This window comes from Stegastes partitus, unplaced genomic scaffold (assembly GCF_000690725.1).
Source record: "Stegastes partitus isolate 25-593 unplaced genomic scaffold, Stegastes_partitus-1.0.2 Scaffold2592, whole genome shotgun sequence".
Classification (NCBI taxonomy): domain Eukaryota; kingdom Metazoa; phylum Chordata; class Actinopteri; family Pomacentridae; genus Stegastes; species Stegastes partitus.
Window position 1 is genome coordinate 1 of NW_007580323.1, and position 15,086 is coordinate 15,086.

Sequence of the window (15,086 nt, forward strand, 5' to 3'; positions counted from 1 at the left end):
GCACCTTTAACAGATCATAAAGCCGTCCAGCTGTGTGTGCATATGTCCTCTGAAAGAATCAACAGAAGAACTCCTGGATATTGGAAGCTGAATAACTGACTCCTGCGCAACAGCTCATTATGTTTGGTCATTAAAAGGAAAATGCAGAGCATCTAAAATGGGCAGAGCTTGAAAAAAACATGATGGACGTTACTGGGAGCTACTAAAATATGAATGAAGGAAAATCCTCATGAAAAAAGGCACAGAAGGACAAAAAAAACAACATAAAGGATGAAAATATCTTCTTAACTAATCTCATTAACTTATATTCTGCCAGAAAATCTATCTGAAGGGCAAAGTTAAGTGAAACATTTTACAGTTCCCCATATTAATCTAATTTATCACCAGTGGAACTGGAACATTTTTTTAAACTCTGTGGCGGACACTAAAATAATTGATGAGGATTTTAAGACCATATGTGATGCTCCAGTCACAGCTGAAGAAGTTGAAATTGACAAATGTGGACGCCCCTATAACTCACCTGGTTGAGCAGGTGACCCATGAACAGGGGCTGTGATTCCCTGATGCAGCGGTTTGAGTTTGCTGCAGGTCCTCCCCCCCTTACTCTCTCACTGTCCTGACAAATAAAGGCAAAAAAGACCAGAAAAAAGAATCTTAAAAAAAAAAAAGCAAAAGTAATAATAAGTAAAAAAAAATTATGAAATCATGTCATTGCTTCTGAATTGTGGTTTAGCAGAATTTTTTATTTTTTTTTTAAACAAAAACTACAAGCATGATGGACCCATAAACTAATATTTAGTTCAACAGTCCTTTGAGGCAATCCCTGCAATCAAGTGTTTTCTGTAACTCTCAGTCAGACTTCTGCACCTGTTGACATGTGTTTAGATTTCACAGCTCATTAGCAAAGTGCTCTAATTTGTCTGGAATAGTTCTGAGGGGTTCTTTTTGTTTGTTTGTTTTTAATTATTTTTTTCAACCCCAATCCAAAAGCAATGTCTTATTTCACTAAATTATAATTTAGCAAATTGTTATTTATTATTACCTTTTCTTTAATGGAAGGGTGTGAATAATTTTGAGGACAATTGTATGAGCCGCTAACTGGGATGTAGATCTAGCAGAAGCAGCTCTAGTGAGATAAATGCACCTTAGTTTCTGTCTCTTTTTATTCTTTGTATCTATTTCTATTACTGTTTTATTATTTTGTTTGTTTTTATATATAATTTATATTCTTTATGATGTATATGGGACTGTGGAAACAAGACAATTTCATTGCCTAGTGTTAAACTGCTGTTCTTTATGCTGCGTATATGACAATAAATGTCTATCTGTCTACCTATCTATCTATCTATCTATACGGGCAGACTACAAGGCAGGGACTCATTCTTTGTTTGAGGATGTGTTAAACTACCCACCAGGCCGGCGTTATGCAAATGTGTTACATGGTGATGTAGATAAGCAACAGAAGGAAGGTCTGGACTTCAAACAAAGTGCTTCAGACAGATAAGGAGGCGTGCTTCTGTAGGAACAAATGTATAACTTTAGCAAAGACTTTCGGCTTTGTGTGTTTGCAGACCTTTTACATGCATGAAACAGCTACAACACACTGAAGAAAAGGGAAACCTATAAAAAGCACAATAAGGACTCTTTAAGGCGACATCATCTGTGTAATGCTTTCACTGACAAACGTGTGAAGTGTTGCTTTAAGCACAAGTTTATATCAGGTGTCACTGAACAGGTGTACAAAACAGCTCTTTAATATGATCATTTGTGTTCATGTTTGGTTTCCATCACAAATCTTTATGATCAAAGGATTCATATGGTACAAATTTTTATTACTTTTTCCACAACTCAACACAGCTGAAAAAATACTGCAGCCACTGCAAATCTGTAGCTCGTCTTTCCTAAAACAGACAAAAACGAACCCTCACAGCAGTCCAGGGAGTCTCTGAGCCAAACCCCTGTAAACCTGAAGGTAAAAACCAAACAAGCACTGCAGGATCTCGTCACCCACAGCACGTTTCCATTTTGTAACTGGGACACTGGACAAAATAACGACTTGAGAAATTGCTCGAGGAGAATATTTCATGATGAAATTTACTTAAAACTGAGAGTAGAGCATAGCAGTCGGACCGAGTTAAAAAGTCTGAAATGTGTGTAGCATCCTGTAGCATAAAACACTCATGAACAGGACAGAAAGCTGCAACCACGAAACCTCTGTGTGGAGAAAACATCTGACCATGAACAGGCACATCGAGTTGTTGAATCACACAGAAACAAGCAGCCGCTGCTTCACAAAACAACCTCCGAGACAAACATTACATGTTCCAGTTGCATAAAGTACCTTGAGAATGTGTTTTTCTACGTACTTCTATGAAGATTTCCTAAGAGAAAATAACAGTTGCTCAAATGTAACTTAATGCGCGTCTCAAAGAAACGTCCTTTAATAACAATTCATCATCTCAGTGCCCTTTAAAGCTTAAAGGAATTCCTTTTTCTGATGCACAAATGTTTTTAGCAACAAAAACAAAGGAAAGCTACTTAAACTACCTTTAAAGGCAACTCTGATACAGTCATTGTAGAGTTTTGTTTGACTGACTAAAATCACAAGTGTGCCAAGAATAGTGTTTTGGTTGCAAAAAATAAAAACATCCCATGGATTCCTCATCTTGGCGCACTTAACACTGTTTGCAATGTTTTTTTTGTGAGATGTTTTTGCAACAACCTCCTGACTTGGATTGAAAAGTAAAGAAATACAAACATATGAAAAACCTTAAGGAGAAAATGTTGTATGCAACTAGGCAGTTTGGAGCATCTTCCTGTCAGCGTCCCTTCAGTCCGGGTATAAATACGCAGCCTGCCTAATGTGGAGTCACAGATCTGTGCAAACTACAATGTGTGTTATGAACCTGGGGTCGGCTGAGTTCAACGTGATTAGCAATGAGTTTATTACTATCAGCTACATAAACTAGCCAGCCAGTTTTTTTTTTTTACATCAGGCCTACGAAAAATGAGCTCTACTTGTTGAAAATAAATTGTCATCGCTCGGAGTTTAATACAAAAAACGGCTGGATCTGCTGTCTTCAAGCCACGCTGCCTCCTCCGTCAGTCCGAGTCTCTATCGCGGCTCTCCAGGTGTGTTCACCCGTCGCATCACATTTTCTTCCGGATGCTAACAGCCACCGAGTGGCCGTACAGCAGCCGGTCCCGTTCCCGCACCTCCTCCTGCAGCTTGGCCTCGGTCACCCGCAGCTGGCGGATGGTCGCCTTCATCTCCTTCATCTTCACCTCCATCAGCGCGATGATGTCCCGCTGCTCGTTCAGTTTCCGCAGCAGCTCGGCCGACGTGGTGCCGGTGGTCAGAGAGTACGAGTGGTCCAGCGGGCTGCTGGTCACGCTGACGTACTGCACGGGCGGCTGGTGCACGGTGGAGCCGGTCTCCACCGACGAGTCGTCGGCTGTCAGCTCGTCCGCGCCGCCGATCGGCGCCGTGTAACAAGTCCCCTCTGACTGGGCGGGTAGCCGCGCCGTGCCCAGGTACTCCCCGTTCTGGCCTATCTGAACCACGGTGATGCTGTCATCGCTCGCCTCGCCGCCGGCGTTGCCCTCGGCTCCCTCTGCCGTGCTGCCCAGCACGCTGGTGACGACAATCCCGGAGGTCGCTGCAGCGGCGGGGGCAGGAACCGCCGCGGACACTTTCCTGCCTCTGCCCCGCCGACTCCTGCGCTCGTTGACCCCCCGCAGAGGGAAGAGGGACGGCACTCGGATGCTGTAGGTCTTCCTCCCGCCGGCGAAGTGCACGCTGCAGACCCGGTGTCCTGTGGTGGGCTGGAAGGTGCTGAAGCAGCCGCTGACCCCGGCCCGGGAGATGTTCCTGAGCCACAGCTCCCGCAGCGTGCTGTCCTTTGGAAACGTGTAGAAGCGCAGGTCCCGGTCCCGGTGCGAGTTGTTGTAGCAGCCAGGGACACAGCAGGTGAACCCGGGCATGTTTACCGCAGCGCCGAGGCCCACAACACGCTCGCCAGATTAAGTTTGTTTTATTTTATTGTTGTTTCTTTATTCTGTGCGCTGTTATCAAGCTCGGCGGCCTGCAGGCGGAACTACACGTCCCACAACGCTAACAGCTTCCTGTTTATTTTTCACCAAAGTGAGCCGCTCTGCTTCGTACGACGACCGAATCCACCCGAATTCATCCGAACTCGCAGCAGATGGAGCTCGTAGTTATGCTGAATCCAGGGCTTGCTTTTGATTTTCGGCGGTAAACGTCTTGTTTTGTTCTTCGCTCTGTTTTCAAACCAACCGTCTCCCACTGAGAACTAAAAGTCCCACAATGCTTTGCGCTTCCTTTCCGAGTCCGTCAGTAATATGGCGCCCCTGCTGGTCAGAGGTGGAAACAGTTCTGAGGTCCAGCGCCAAATCTTTTGATGTAGTTAAAATACAAACATTAAGAAAACAGTGTCAAAATGCTTCAAAACACTAACTTCATTCAACAGGCATATATTTTAAAACAATCTCCTCCCATGGAAAATACACAATTATCTATTTACATTGAAGCAAACAGGATATTATTTTCTGTGAATGATAAACATATTTTTATAAACACATACAGGTGGTTTTAGTAACACTTGCAGATTTTAAACCTGTACTGTAAGTAAAAACTCCTGTTTACAAGGATCCTGCAGAATATCTGAATAATGCAATCAAAGGTACATTTGTAGAATAACCCACACTATTTTTGTTTAGATGGTCCCACTACTAACATGGTTAGCTTTAACCTGCATGATGAATGTATTTTTTTAGATACAGGTCAGTGTAGGTTTGATCTTGAATACTATATAGACATTTAAATGATTATATTCAGCTAAAAGGGGGTATATGTTATTTAAAAGCCAGATTAAAGTCGATTTATGATTTCTGTATACACATATAAGTCATCACGTTAAGGACTTGTGTATATATATATTTTTTATATCAAAAAATATATATATCAAGCATCCACAGATAATACAGCATGTGTGCATATTTCATGTGATAGACTTTCAGAAGGTTTGAAATGGAATTCTGACACTTATTTAATTTGAATCCAGAATCTGTTTCTTCAGATTTGTTGTCATTGTTCCTGTCAAAAACAGCACACGGTGCAGCCATGCATGTCTCCAGCTGGTAGTAACCTTTAACAGCCACCTGATGGCCTTGTAGATTCCTCTATTCAGGGACTGAAGCCTGTGGTGGCAAACATGGAGAAGTAACAGCTCAGAAGTCTCCCATTGAAGACGGGCTGTGGATTTTTACATTTTACATCATCTTTCCAGTCATTATCACACAACCATTACTGCACCTTAGAGAAACATCTGGATATTATCTATGGATGCACATAGGTTGCGCCTATACTGTAACATTCCTACTTGAAAAAAATGAACTTAGCTCAAAAGAAAAATTCTAAAAGAAAATACCAAAGTAAAATTTGAGCAGTCAGATTTTAACAAAAATAAATTAGTTTGACAGAACTACCAGAGAATCTGTTTGTCAGAACATAACTCATATTCACTGTGGCTTACTGTACAATATCCCTTTAATCAATTAATCAAATGTCATCAGTGTTTAGTTTTGAGGCCTTACACACAAACATATAGAAGTCATAAAAACAGAACAGTGGCATACAAGTGAGGGCCGACACAAGGCCTGGGCACTCCTCTCACTTTCTCACTTAGCACTTGGACTTCAAGTTAACCTGCCTCAAAGCTAGACTCTGGAAAATTCATATTGACCTATTTAAATATATTCTTATGTAACCTATTCTATTGTAAACTATTATTAGTTTGAGGTACAATTAGATTATCATCAGCATACCTCATGTATATTGAATGTCAAAAGCCCTGTATTTATTTTTAGCCATAATTTATTCCTGTATCATTACAATCTGCACAATTTGCAATAAGCTTTTGGTTAACTTTTAGACATTGTTCTTTATACATATCTGTAGCTGTCCATTAATCACTTGTTTCCCATTCTTTAACCTGTTGTTTACATGCGTGTGTGTTTTTTGTGTAAGTACTTTCAGAGCAAAGAAACAACTGAGTCAAGTCCCTCGTCTCTGTACACAACAAAGCTAATTCTGATTCTGAATGTTAAGAAAAAAAATATTTAGAAATGCAATAAACAAGAACAAAAACAAAAAATAGCTTGTGTGAAGTTACTTTTTGAAGGGATGTCTGTGCTGTGTACAAGTAGCACATTAAATCACGAGGGGAAAGCGATCCCCACAGACATACTGCTATTAGTTACACACATTTAAAAACAATACTTTGGCAGGAAGCACTCCACCACTGTGAATCATATTTGGTGTGTCTGAGGTTCAACAAGACACCAAAGTCAATGCCAACGGCACATCTTCATGTTTTAAAATGAGCTGAACCAACCAAAAGCCAAAATGGAGGGATTCTGTTTTAAAAGGGTTCTAAGAAAAAATAAGATTCGACAAGTGTTTATTCATCCTACAGTGAGGACATTTGCAGTGTTACAGCAGCAAACTGGAGAGTGAATGAATATAGAGACCTCAGTAAAAAAAAAATTAAAATAAAATAAAATAACAAGGAATATGCATAGGTGCTCTTGATATTGTACAGATTTGTCAATGTGTGAAAATTCATATACACAGATTCCACTGAATGTGGACACTAAGTATATTGCACAGAATTATTCTATATGTAGAAAAACACTGATATTAAATAAATCTGAAAATAAAATTGAAATGAAATTGCATACATATGTTTAAAAATATTAATAACACACAGGTTTGAATGCATTGAATGCACTAGAGTGAAATGTGTCCGGGTTTTTTTGTTGTTGTTGTTTTTTGTTTGTTTGCTTGCTTGTTTGTTTGCTAATATGTAGTCGACTCGGAGCAGCTCTGTAGTAAAGTTAAGCTTGGACCCACACATTAGACAGCTACTACTGCAACAAAAACGATACTACAGATGCCAAATTATTGAGGAAATGACATGGGTCAAGCTTCAAAAACTTATTTCCCATGATGCAACTTTATGTAATCTTTTATTGGACATTTCCTGGCTGCAGTTTTTCAGTTACTGATAGGTAAAACAAACTACTTGCGTTTACGGGCGAAACGTCGAAGCCATATTTTCGGGTATGGCGGCCTACCGCTGTGTACCCCTCCGTTAATCCTCCGCCGGTGACCCATCTCCACCGCCTCACAGTCTCGGGTTCTCCCACAGTCCTGCCGTTGCTACTGAAGTTACCATTAGCAACTGGGCAGCGCCCGGCTCTACACCTTCCGCCGCCGCTGATGTTGTCCTGCCAAATACAGTAAGTAGCTCATTTTATCTGTACATTTCGCAGTGTGTTGTTTTAATATCACGTTTAAATGCCGGCAGATGATTCAACTTTCAATATGAAGTCTGTAAAGTACCTGCGTTTATCGCGAGTTTTCTGTTCGCTTTGCGGCTGTCTGGCCGGCTAGCTGAAGGTGCTAGCTAACGTTATCAATAACCTCTCTGTCTAGCTAGCTCAGTGTGTGTCTGTGTTTGTGTACCTGTAGCAGACACGCTCGTATTAAGCAAAGCAGTGGCCGGTTTACGCAAGCTGGTGGTGTCGTTAAAAAAATTATGGCTACTACCTCAACTACTGCTGACCTCGACAGCGACAATTTGGTGTGGCATGGCTTTGTTATCTGTCCAGCTGACTCAACACAGCACGGCTCGGTTTCTCTGTAGTGTGAGAGGCTCCAGCTGCTGTCAGCCTGGAAAATGTGTGTTTGTCTGTTTGGGAAAAAAAAAAAAGAGAACTTGCTTCTCAAAGGTTACACAGGTAACGCAGGTGCACAGGCACACACACTTCTTTATCAGTTTCTAGTGCAGTCATGGCCACAGGGCGTGTCAGCTCCTGCCAGCTACTTCTCCAACATTAACATCACTTTTCCCCCACTAGTACATGTTCATGATAATACATGACAGAAATTCCTTTAGGCAACACTTTACTAACGCTCAACCAAGACAGAGCTGCTCTTTCTCCCATTGTATGAAGCTCACAGCTAACTGGACTCCACTTCTCAAGAAATACTGTTTGCAGGAACTCCCACCTTACAGACCAACTGTAATAACAGCAATTACATGTGCTATTGAAATCCAAATGGCAGTTACAGGTCTAGAGAGATTTGATTAGGAAACCAGGAAGGTGAACAGTCAGTTGGGAGCTGAACAACACAATAATTATTATGTGGATGAGCACTTAACGTTAACTTAAACCTTCAACGTTATTAGATTAAGCTGCTCGTTGTGCAGGTTTGTATGTTTGACTAGGACCAGTTTGTACGCACAGCAACACGAGGTGCACTTGCTAGAGGTAGGGATGACGTTGACATTCGGTGGGTGTGGAACATGTGGGGAAAGGCATGTTAAGTATGTGGCAGGACACAATGTAAGTGGCTGTCAGAGGCTGCTGATAGACAGAACTGGGCTGGACACCATCAGACACGTTCGTCCCGTTTGTTAACATGTTCACTAACGCTGGGAGAAAAATGGATGAAGTAAATGTCGTGCTGTGAGACAGGTAGTTGACTTTGGTTTAATTGTGTCTTGTTCTCATCTTAAATCCTGCATTACAGTAAAGCAGGTAAAGTGTTTTTGTGAAGTTAATATGTTGTCACTCACTTTTATTTTGTTGAAAGCAGGAATAAATGTCACACATATTATTGTTACATTATTGAAATTGATGTTGGATTTTGTCAGTGTCGCCCAGTTTTAACAGTCTGTTCCTTCGTTTTTGTAGGTTTTACAGACAGCACCTCAGGCTTGGACAAACAAGTGGATTGTTTGCAGTTGAGATGCTGGTGAGGCAGGCCATGGTTCACACGTAAGTTCACAGTGAGTGGCACTGTCATGCTGCCAGGAGTCGGTGTGTTTGGCACAGGGAGCACAGCCCGAGTGCTGGTCCCTTTGTTGAAAGCTGAAGGCTTTGAGGTTCATGCACTTTGGGGGCGAAGCGAGGAGGAAGCGTGCTGCTTGGCAAAGGAGCTTGGCATCCCGTTTCACACCAGCCAATCGGATGACGTCCTGCTGCACCAAGATGTTGATTTGGTTTGCATTTATATTCCACCCTCAATGACGAGGCAGATTGCAGTCAAGGCACTGGGTAAGAGCTTCTGAACACAAACACTTTTACAAAGATGTTCACTTTTCTTTTCATTTGTATAGCTTGCATTTATAGATTTAAAATATGTCTCAAGGTGTAAATGATACAGTAATGTTGGAGAGTATTAATTAAAAACCAGAAATTGATATTTGTGTGAGCACACATGTAATGATTAATCAATTAATTGTCAGCTATCAAATTAATCACCAACTGTTTTGACAAGTGATTGGTTTGAGTAATTTTTAAGAAAAGTAAGTCTAAATTCTCTTATTGTGCCTTTCGTAAATGGAAATATTTCTGGGTTTCTTTCCTCTAATATGACAGTAAAATTAATGTCTTTGGGTTGTAGACAAAACAAGACATTTGAGGATGTCGTCTTCTCACTATGGTCTGACATTTATATAAACCAAACATCTAACGGAGAAAATATACAGGTTTATCAACAATGAAAAGAATTCTGACTTCCAGCCCTTTATGTGACTGATGATACTCAGATATGCTTAGCTTCATCTGAAAACACCAGACTCAAGTCTTTCATTCCAGTTTCCACTCACTCTGGATTAGCATCTGGTTTATACAAACTCCTAACGTGTTTGACCCAGCGCAACAGATCAGATCTGAAACATATTTGAAAACTTTTACTGTAAGTCTCCCAAAAATGCATATTCTCAAAATATGTCTGCATTCTTCTGTAACATATTTCTCAGGGTTTATTATAGGCATGTGAGTAAACATCTTCATAGCCACGACCACAGCAACATGGTCATTTTGGGAGAAAAATCCACAATCAAGTCAAACAAAATCGTGAAACCCTGTTAGCAACACACTGACGCAGATATTATGTCGTACGAGAGGAGAGTAGATGTAAAAAGTTAACCTACTGTATCTGATGGAATTCCTGAGTGTTGACCTCAGTTTCCTGTTTTAGTTGCAACTTCCTGAGTGTTTCCCCACTGAAGGACTTATCCACAGCACTAATTCCAAGAGCTGCTCAGCACCAATCTGCATATATAGAAACTATGCACATCCTCTGGGCTGTCACATGCGGTTGGAGGAGAATGTGGACTTTGTGTTTATTTAGATCAAACACCAGGAGCTGGACAGTAGTGCAATCTGTGCAATCTAAGAGCATCAACTCCCTGTTGTGCCTGAGATCCAAGACACCAAGTCTCTCAGATCATACTGAATACACACTGTTGTCATTTTAAGAAGTACAGATAGCTTAAACAAATGCAGGCCAGTATAAATGCAAGTGGGACCTGAGTGTATGTTAAATATTAACTGTATAAAAAGTGGTTTACTTCAAAAGTCACAGAAGTGTCTGAATAATGATAATAAGCGTTAACTTTCTCTCTTACTGCAGGTATAGGTAAAAATGTTGTGTGTGAGAAAGCTGCTACTGCTGTGGATTCGTTCAAGATGGTGACTGCGGCCAGATACTACCCACAGCTGCTCAGCATTATGGGTAATACCCTGCGCTTCCTGCCAGCTTTTGTTGCAATGCGCCAGCTGCTGGTGGAGGGATATGTGGGCGAGCTGCAGGTGTGTGACGTCCGGGTGTATGGCCCGAGCCTCCTGGACCAATCGTACGGCTGGACCTGCGAGGAGCTGATGGGAGGAGGCGGCTTGCACACCGTCGGCTCTGCCATCATCGACCTTTTAAGTTACCTGACGGGCGCTCGAGCCCAGCGGGTGCACGGTTTGCTGCGGACCTTTGTGCAGCAAAACAGTTTGATCCGTGGCATCCGCCGCGTCACGAGCGATGACTTCTGTTTCTTCCAGATGTTGATGGGTGGAACTGGCTCTGGCGGTGTGTGTTGCACCGTGACCCTGAACTTCAACATGCCGGGGTCATTCGTGCACGAGGTTATGGTAGTTGGATCCACTGGGAGGCTGGTCGCCAGGGGCACAGAACTGTACGGTCAGCGCAATGGGAGTAAAGGTGAGGAGCTGTTGCTAGGCGACAGTGGGTGGGTGGGACCAGAAGTGAAAGAGATGCCCCTGCCTCACCTGCGGGGCCTGAGCTCCATGGTGAAGGCGTTGAGACAGTCTTTTCAGGCCCACGAGGAGCGCCGGTCGTGGGCGCGAGGACCGGTTGCCATGGCACCAACATTTGAGGACGGTCTGTACGTGCAGACGGTGGTAGAGGCGGTGAAGCGGTCCAGCTGTAGCGGAGAATGGGAGTGTGTTGAGATCATGAGTCAGGAGCCAGATCCGAACCATAACCTGTGCGAGGCTCTCCAGAGAAACAAAAACTAATTTATTCACCTGGTGCACCTACTACATGTCTGACAGAACGGGGCTCTGAATGTTTCTCCTTTAATTCCGCTGCTTTAGCAGTTTACATCACACATGACTACTTTACATTTTAATGTTCTGACACGTTTTAAACAGAATATTTCATTTTGAACGAAAGTAGCTGCTTGTAACCTTTGCAGTTACGATTTGTTTTACACTAAATTTTTAAACCACAGCTCCATTATTCTGATTCTTACCAAAACATATAGGAATAGCTGTCAATTCAGACTAAGTGTGTCAAAATCAACCTGTGCCTCATTGACTGACACATGTGCCAAAAAGCAAATGCTGTCTTTTTATTCTTTGCTTGAAGTCATGACTGCGGATTTCCTGCCAAATAGGATTGATTTGCGTCACCTGTCAGTAATGCACCACTCCCACATTAAATATTTGCCAGGAGCAAAATTGGCTGAAAAAACAGGTGATGCTGGACGACAGCCTTTATTTTACGTCACACTTGTTTTAACACAATACTGTAGAAATGCGTCTATTATCTTTGCAGTTGGCCAAGGGCACACCTTTTTTCTGAAATTTGTTCAAAGTGGCAGATCCGTGCCCAAGTTCTGTATGTAATAAAATAAATAGTTGACTGAGTATTAGCACTGTCAGTCCAACAATTGGTGCCAGTGATTAGCTTTGTATCCTGACCCATTTTGTACTGTGTCAACTCAACAGTTTGTTCCAGCGCAATTAGTTTAAGCTGTTAATTACTGAAAGATATCGTCAAACAGAGACAACATGTGAATCACTGTTGTGCAGAAAATGTAATGTGCTTAAATGAAAATATATCGGTGGTAATATACACCAGTAGCATCTTTTTTTATTATGAAAGAGAGTGTTTTCCGCAGGCATGAATGTGAATATAAACGCACAAGGATGATTTGACAAAACACTTGTCGTGACGCCGGCAGACCTCAAACGATTCTCTACTGGAGTTAAACTAATTCAGAATGAGAATAATGGAGCTGTGTACAGTTTACTTTTTGTTTTATTTTGGATTGTGTAATAATAAGCCTAAATTTAGATAGTTTAAAAGACGATAGGCTTGTAGGTTTTTATGTTACGGCATGCCGTGACATAATTAAGATACCAGGGATTGACTAAAATAAGCTATGTAGAGACTAGGAAAAAATAAAAATAAATTGTAGCATCACCCCTCAAAATGCCCAGTTCTTTATTTTAGATATATGTTCTGAGTATCACTCTGCTATAAGCTAGAAAAGAGGCTGGTAAGAGATTGTAATTTGACACAGAGCAGCTGTAGCGAGGTACAACTTGTGTCTAAACCATCTAAACCCTCTCAAACTACTCCTGTCTCTGCAAAATGCTTCAGAGTTTTATTTTTTTAATATCTGCTTCCTCCAAATGAATTGCCTCTTCCAAGAAATGATTAGTGCAAATGGAATGCCATGTCTTGTAATATTTTACACAATGGATTGGATTATTAATCGAAGTGTCCTCTAGAGATGTTTGCTTTTACCAGCCCCCTGCCAGGCTTACACAGAGTGAACACATGATGCTACAAATGAGAGATTTTAGGTAAATATTAGCAGAAACACGCTCATCTTAGCAATTACAGATTTGTGCCCTTTTATTATTGAACTGACGGACTTTTAAATACAAAGCCTGAGTGTGTTTGACAAAAGTTTAACATGTATGTAAAAGGTTTGTTTACATTTGTTAAGCAGTGAAGTTATTTTTATGTTTTTTTACCAGATTTGTTGTTTTGGGTTTTTTTGTTTTTTTGCATTTATTACAGACGTGCTAGTCCAGAGCCAGCATCCACCATTTAACACCAGTCACTCTGAAACTGTACTGATCTTCTTGTCTAGAGTAAAACCACTGGATTTGACCTGCGTGAGAGAATAAATATGTGCCTCTCTGAGCTCGGACCAAGAGAAGGGTCGCTTTACAGTTGTTACAGTCGCTCACTGCATCTCACTTCTGCTGAAGGAATATCGGGCTTCACTGTTCGTAACGCTGAGACAGGATGTGTGGAAGACGGACGCAGTGTGTATTGATCGGTCTGTCTACTTCTTGGATCCACGCAGGATCTGCTGAAACATACGCAGAACACGCTTACCTCACGCTAACCTAACAGTGCTTTACGAGAACAGCTAATGGAGTTTACATTAAGTGTCTTTATGAAACACATCGCATTTTACTGCAGAACCCATCACTATTAAAAGACATTCCAACAGAGTCTTCACCTTCTGGTCAACAGTTGTTTATTTTTTGTCTGTTTAGTTTTGTTTGCACTGAAAACTAATAGAATGCCACATATTTAATATGCAGTGTAACGCTTGTAACAGCCAGCTCGCTGCAAAGAAGAATTTAACATGTGTATGAGGAAAACTATTTATTTATGAGTTGGTGTGCAGAAAGTTTGCCATCGTTTGTTCTGTCCAGTGTTTGTGTTTTCAGCCTGTGAATTTTTGTTTAAAACTGTAATATTTATCTTTTTTTTTTTTTCTTTTTTTTTAGATTTAGTGTCGTTTTAACTGATAATATGGCTTTTTTTGAGCACTAATGTGTTGCTTTAAAGTTGGGAAACTGTGCTGTTCATCTACCTGACAGATAATTCCTTTAATAAATAAGCTGTATTCATTCAGTGTCTCTTGTGTGACCTCACTTTATTATTTCAGCGTTAAAAAATTACCTTTACTTGCCAGCTAAGTCTTTAAAACAATAACACAGAAGACGCAAGCACAGGGGCGAGTCCAGACACGAGGCAGAAAACATTCAGAGGGCCATCCAGCTGAAAGAAATCCTCCAGTCTTTCTAGGAAGTAGAGGCTGCTGGAGTTTGTCTGGATAAGATGTGAAATGACAAGAAATTCAGGAGTATTTTTGGGGACCAAAAATGCACTGATGGACCCACAATGAGTTGTTCGACTTTGGTTGGAAGTTAATAGTTAAATCGTGTTGACTTTGGAATGTTTAATAACACAACGAGGGGGAAAAGACTGAGCAAAGAGAGAGGAGAATATAATAAAATAAGGGTTTCAGGACGGAAGAGAAACCTCCATTAATCTAGGACATCTATCCCAGGAATCTAAGGACCATAATCATCTGCTCAGTGTCATAGACCGACTGTGTGTGATGCACACACTGTAGAGACGGAGACGCACTTCAGTTCAGTTCCTATGGGAACCAACACATAGAGAAGAGGAAATGAAGGAGAGGTCCAACAAGCAAAAAATAAAAAACAGTCTAAAACAGGAAACAATAATGGCAGTTGGCAGCACTGCTGGGACAAAGAAACAAAAGACAGATGCAAATTGGTAACAGGAATTTGGACATAAAGCTCTAAACAGTACACTGAAATGAGCGGGAAAGCATCCAGCTGGCAGCTCTAGACAATGTCAAGAAGAAGACACTGTGCATCCTGTATCATTTCATTGTCGCACAGACAAAAGACAGAACGGAGTCAGAAAGTGCAAAGACATAAAGTATTACTAGTGTTAAAGATCTGCTGTCAGCTGTGGGAGGGAGCTACAGAGGACCTGAGGAAACCAGGGTTCACTAAAGGTATAAAGTTATTGCTGAATATGTACACAGATATATATCTAAAGTAGTCCATTATTTACATTTTATAAAAGAAACATTTTAATTACAAACCCTCTGTTACTTTAAATTAGA

General features: G+C 41.2%; 2 protein-coding genes across 2 annotated transcripts; one reads left to right on the plus strand and one right to left on the minus strand.

Moving 5' to 3' along the window:
* Window positions 1-1,736: 1,736 nt before the first annotated feature.
* On the minus strand, window positions 1,737-4,611 carry thap11 (THAP domain containing 11). The gene has a single exon (XM_008305703.1). It carries the CDS (start codon window positions 3,982-3,984, stop codon window positions 3,151-3,153), a length of 834 nt encoding a protein of 277 aa, XP_008303925.1. The 5' UTR covers window positions 3,985-4,611; the 3' UTR covers window positions 1,737-3,150.
* A 4,192-nt stretch (window positions 4,612-8,803) lies between these two features.
* Window positions 8,804-14,057, plus strand: gfod2 (glucose-fructose oxidoreductase domain containing 2). Its single transcript, XM_008305704.1, has 2 exons — window positions 8,804-9,147; window positions 10,511-14,057. Exons 1-2 carry the CDS (start codon window positions 8,895-8,897, stop codon window positions 11,404-11,406), a joined length of 1,149 nt encoding a protein of 382 aa, XP_008303926.1. The 5' UTR covers window positions 8,804-8,894; the 3' UTR covers window positions 11,407-14,057.
* Window positions 14,058-15,086: the final 1,029 nt, after the last annotated feature.

Bases quoted from the DNA above. Each gene is read 5' to 3' on its own strand.
- thap11 (XM_008305703.1), bottom strand. From the start codon at position 3,984: ATGCCCGGGTTCACCTGCTGTGTCCCTGGCTGCTACAACAACTCGCAC.
- gfod2 (XM_008305704.1), top strand. From the start codon at position 8,895: ATGCTGCCAGGAGTCGGTGTGTTTGGCACAGGGAGCACAGCCCGAGTG. The intron at 9,148-10,510 runs GTAAGAGCTTCT...CTCTTACTGCAG, and splicing joins GATTGCAGTCAAGGCACTGG to GTATAGGTAAAAATGTTGTG.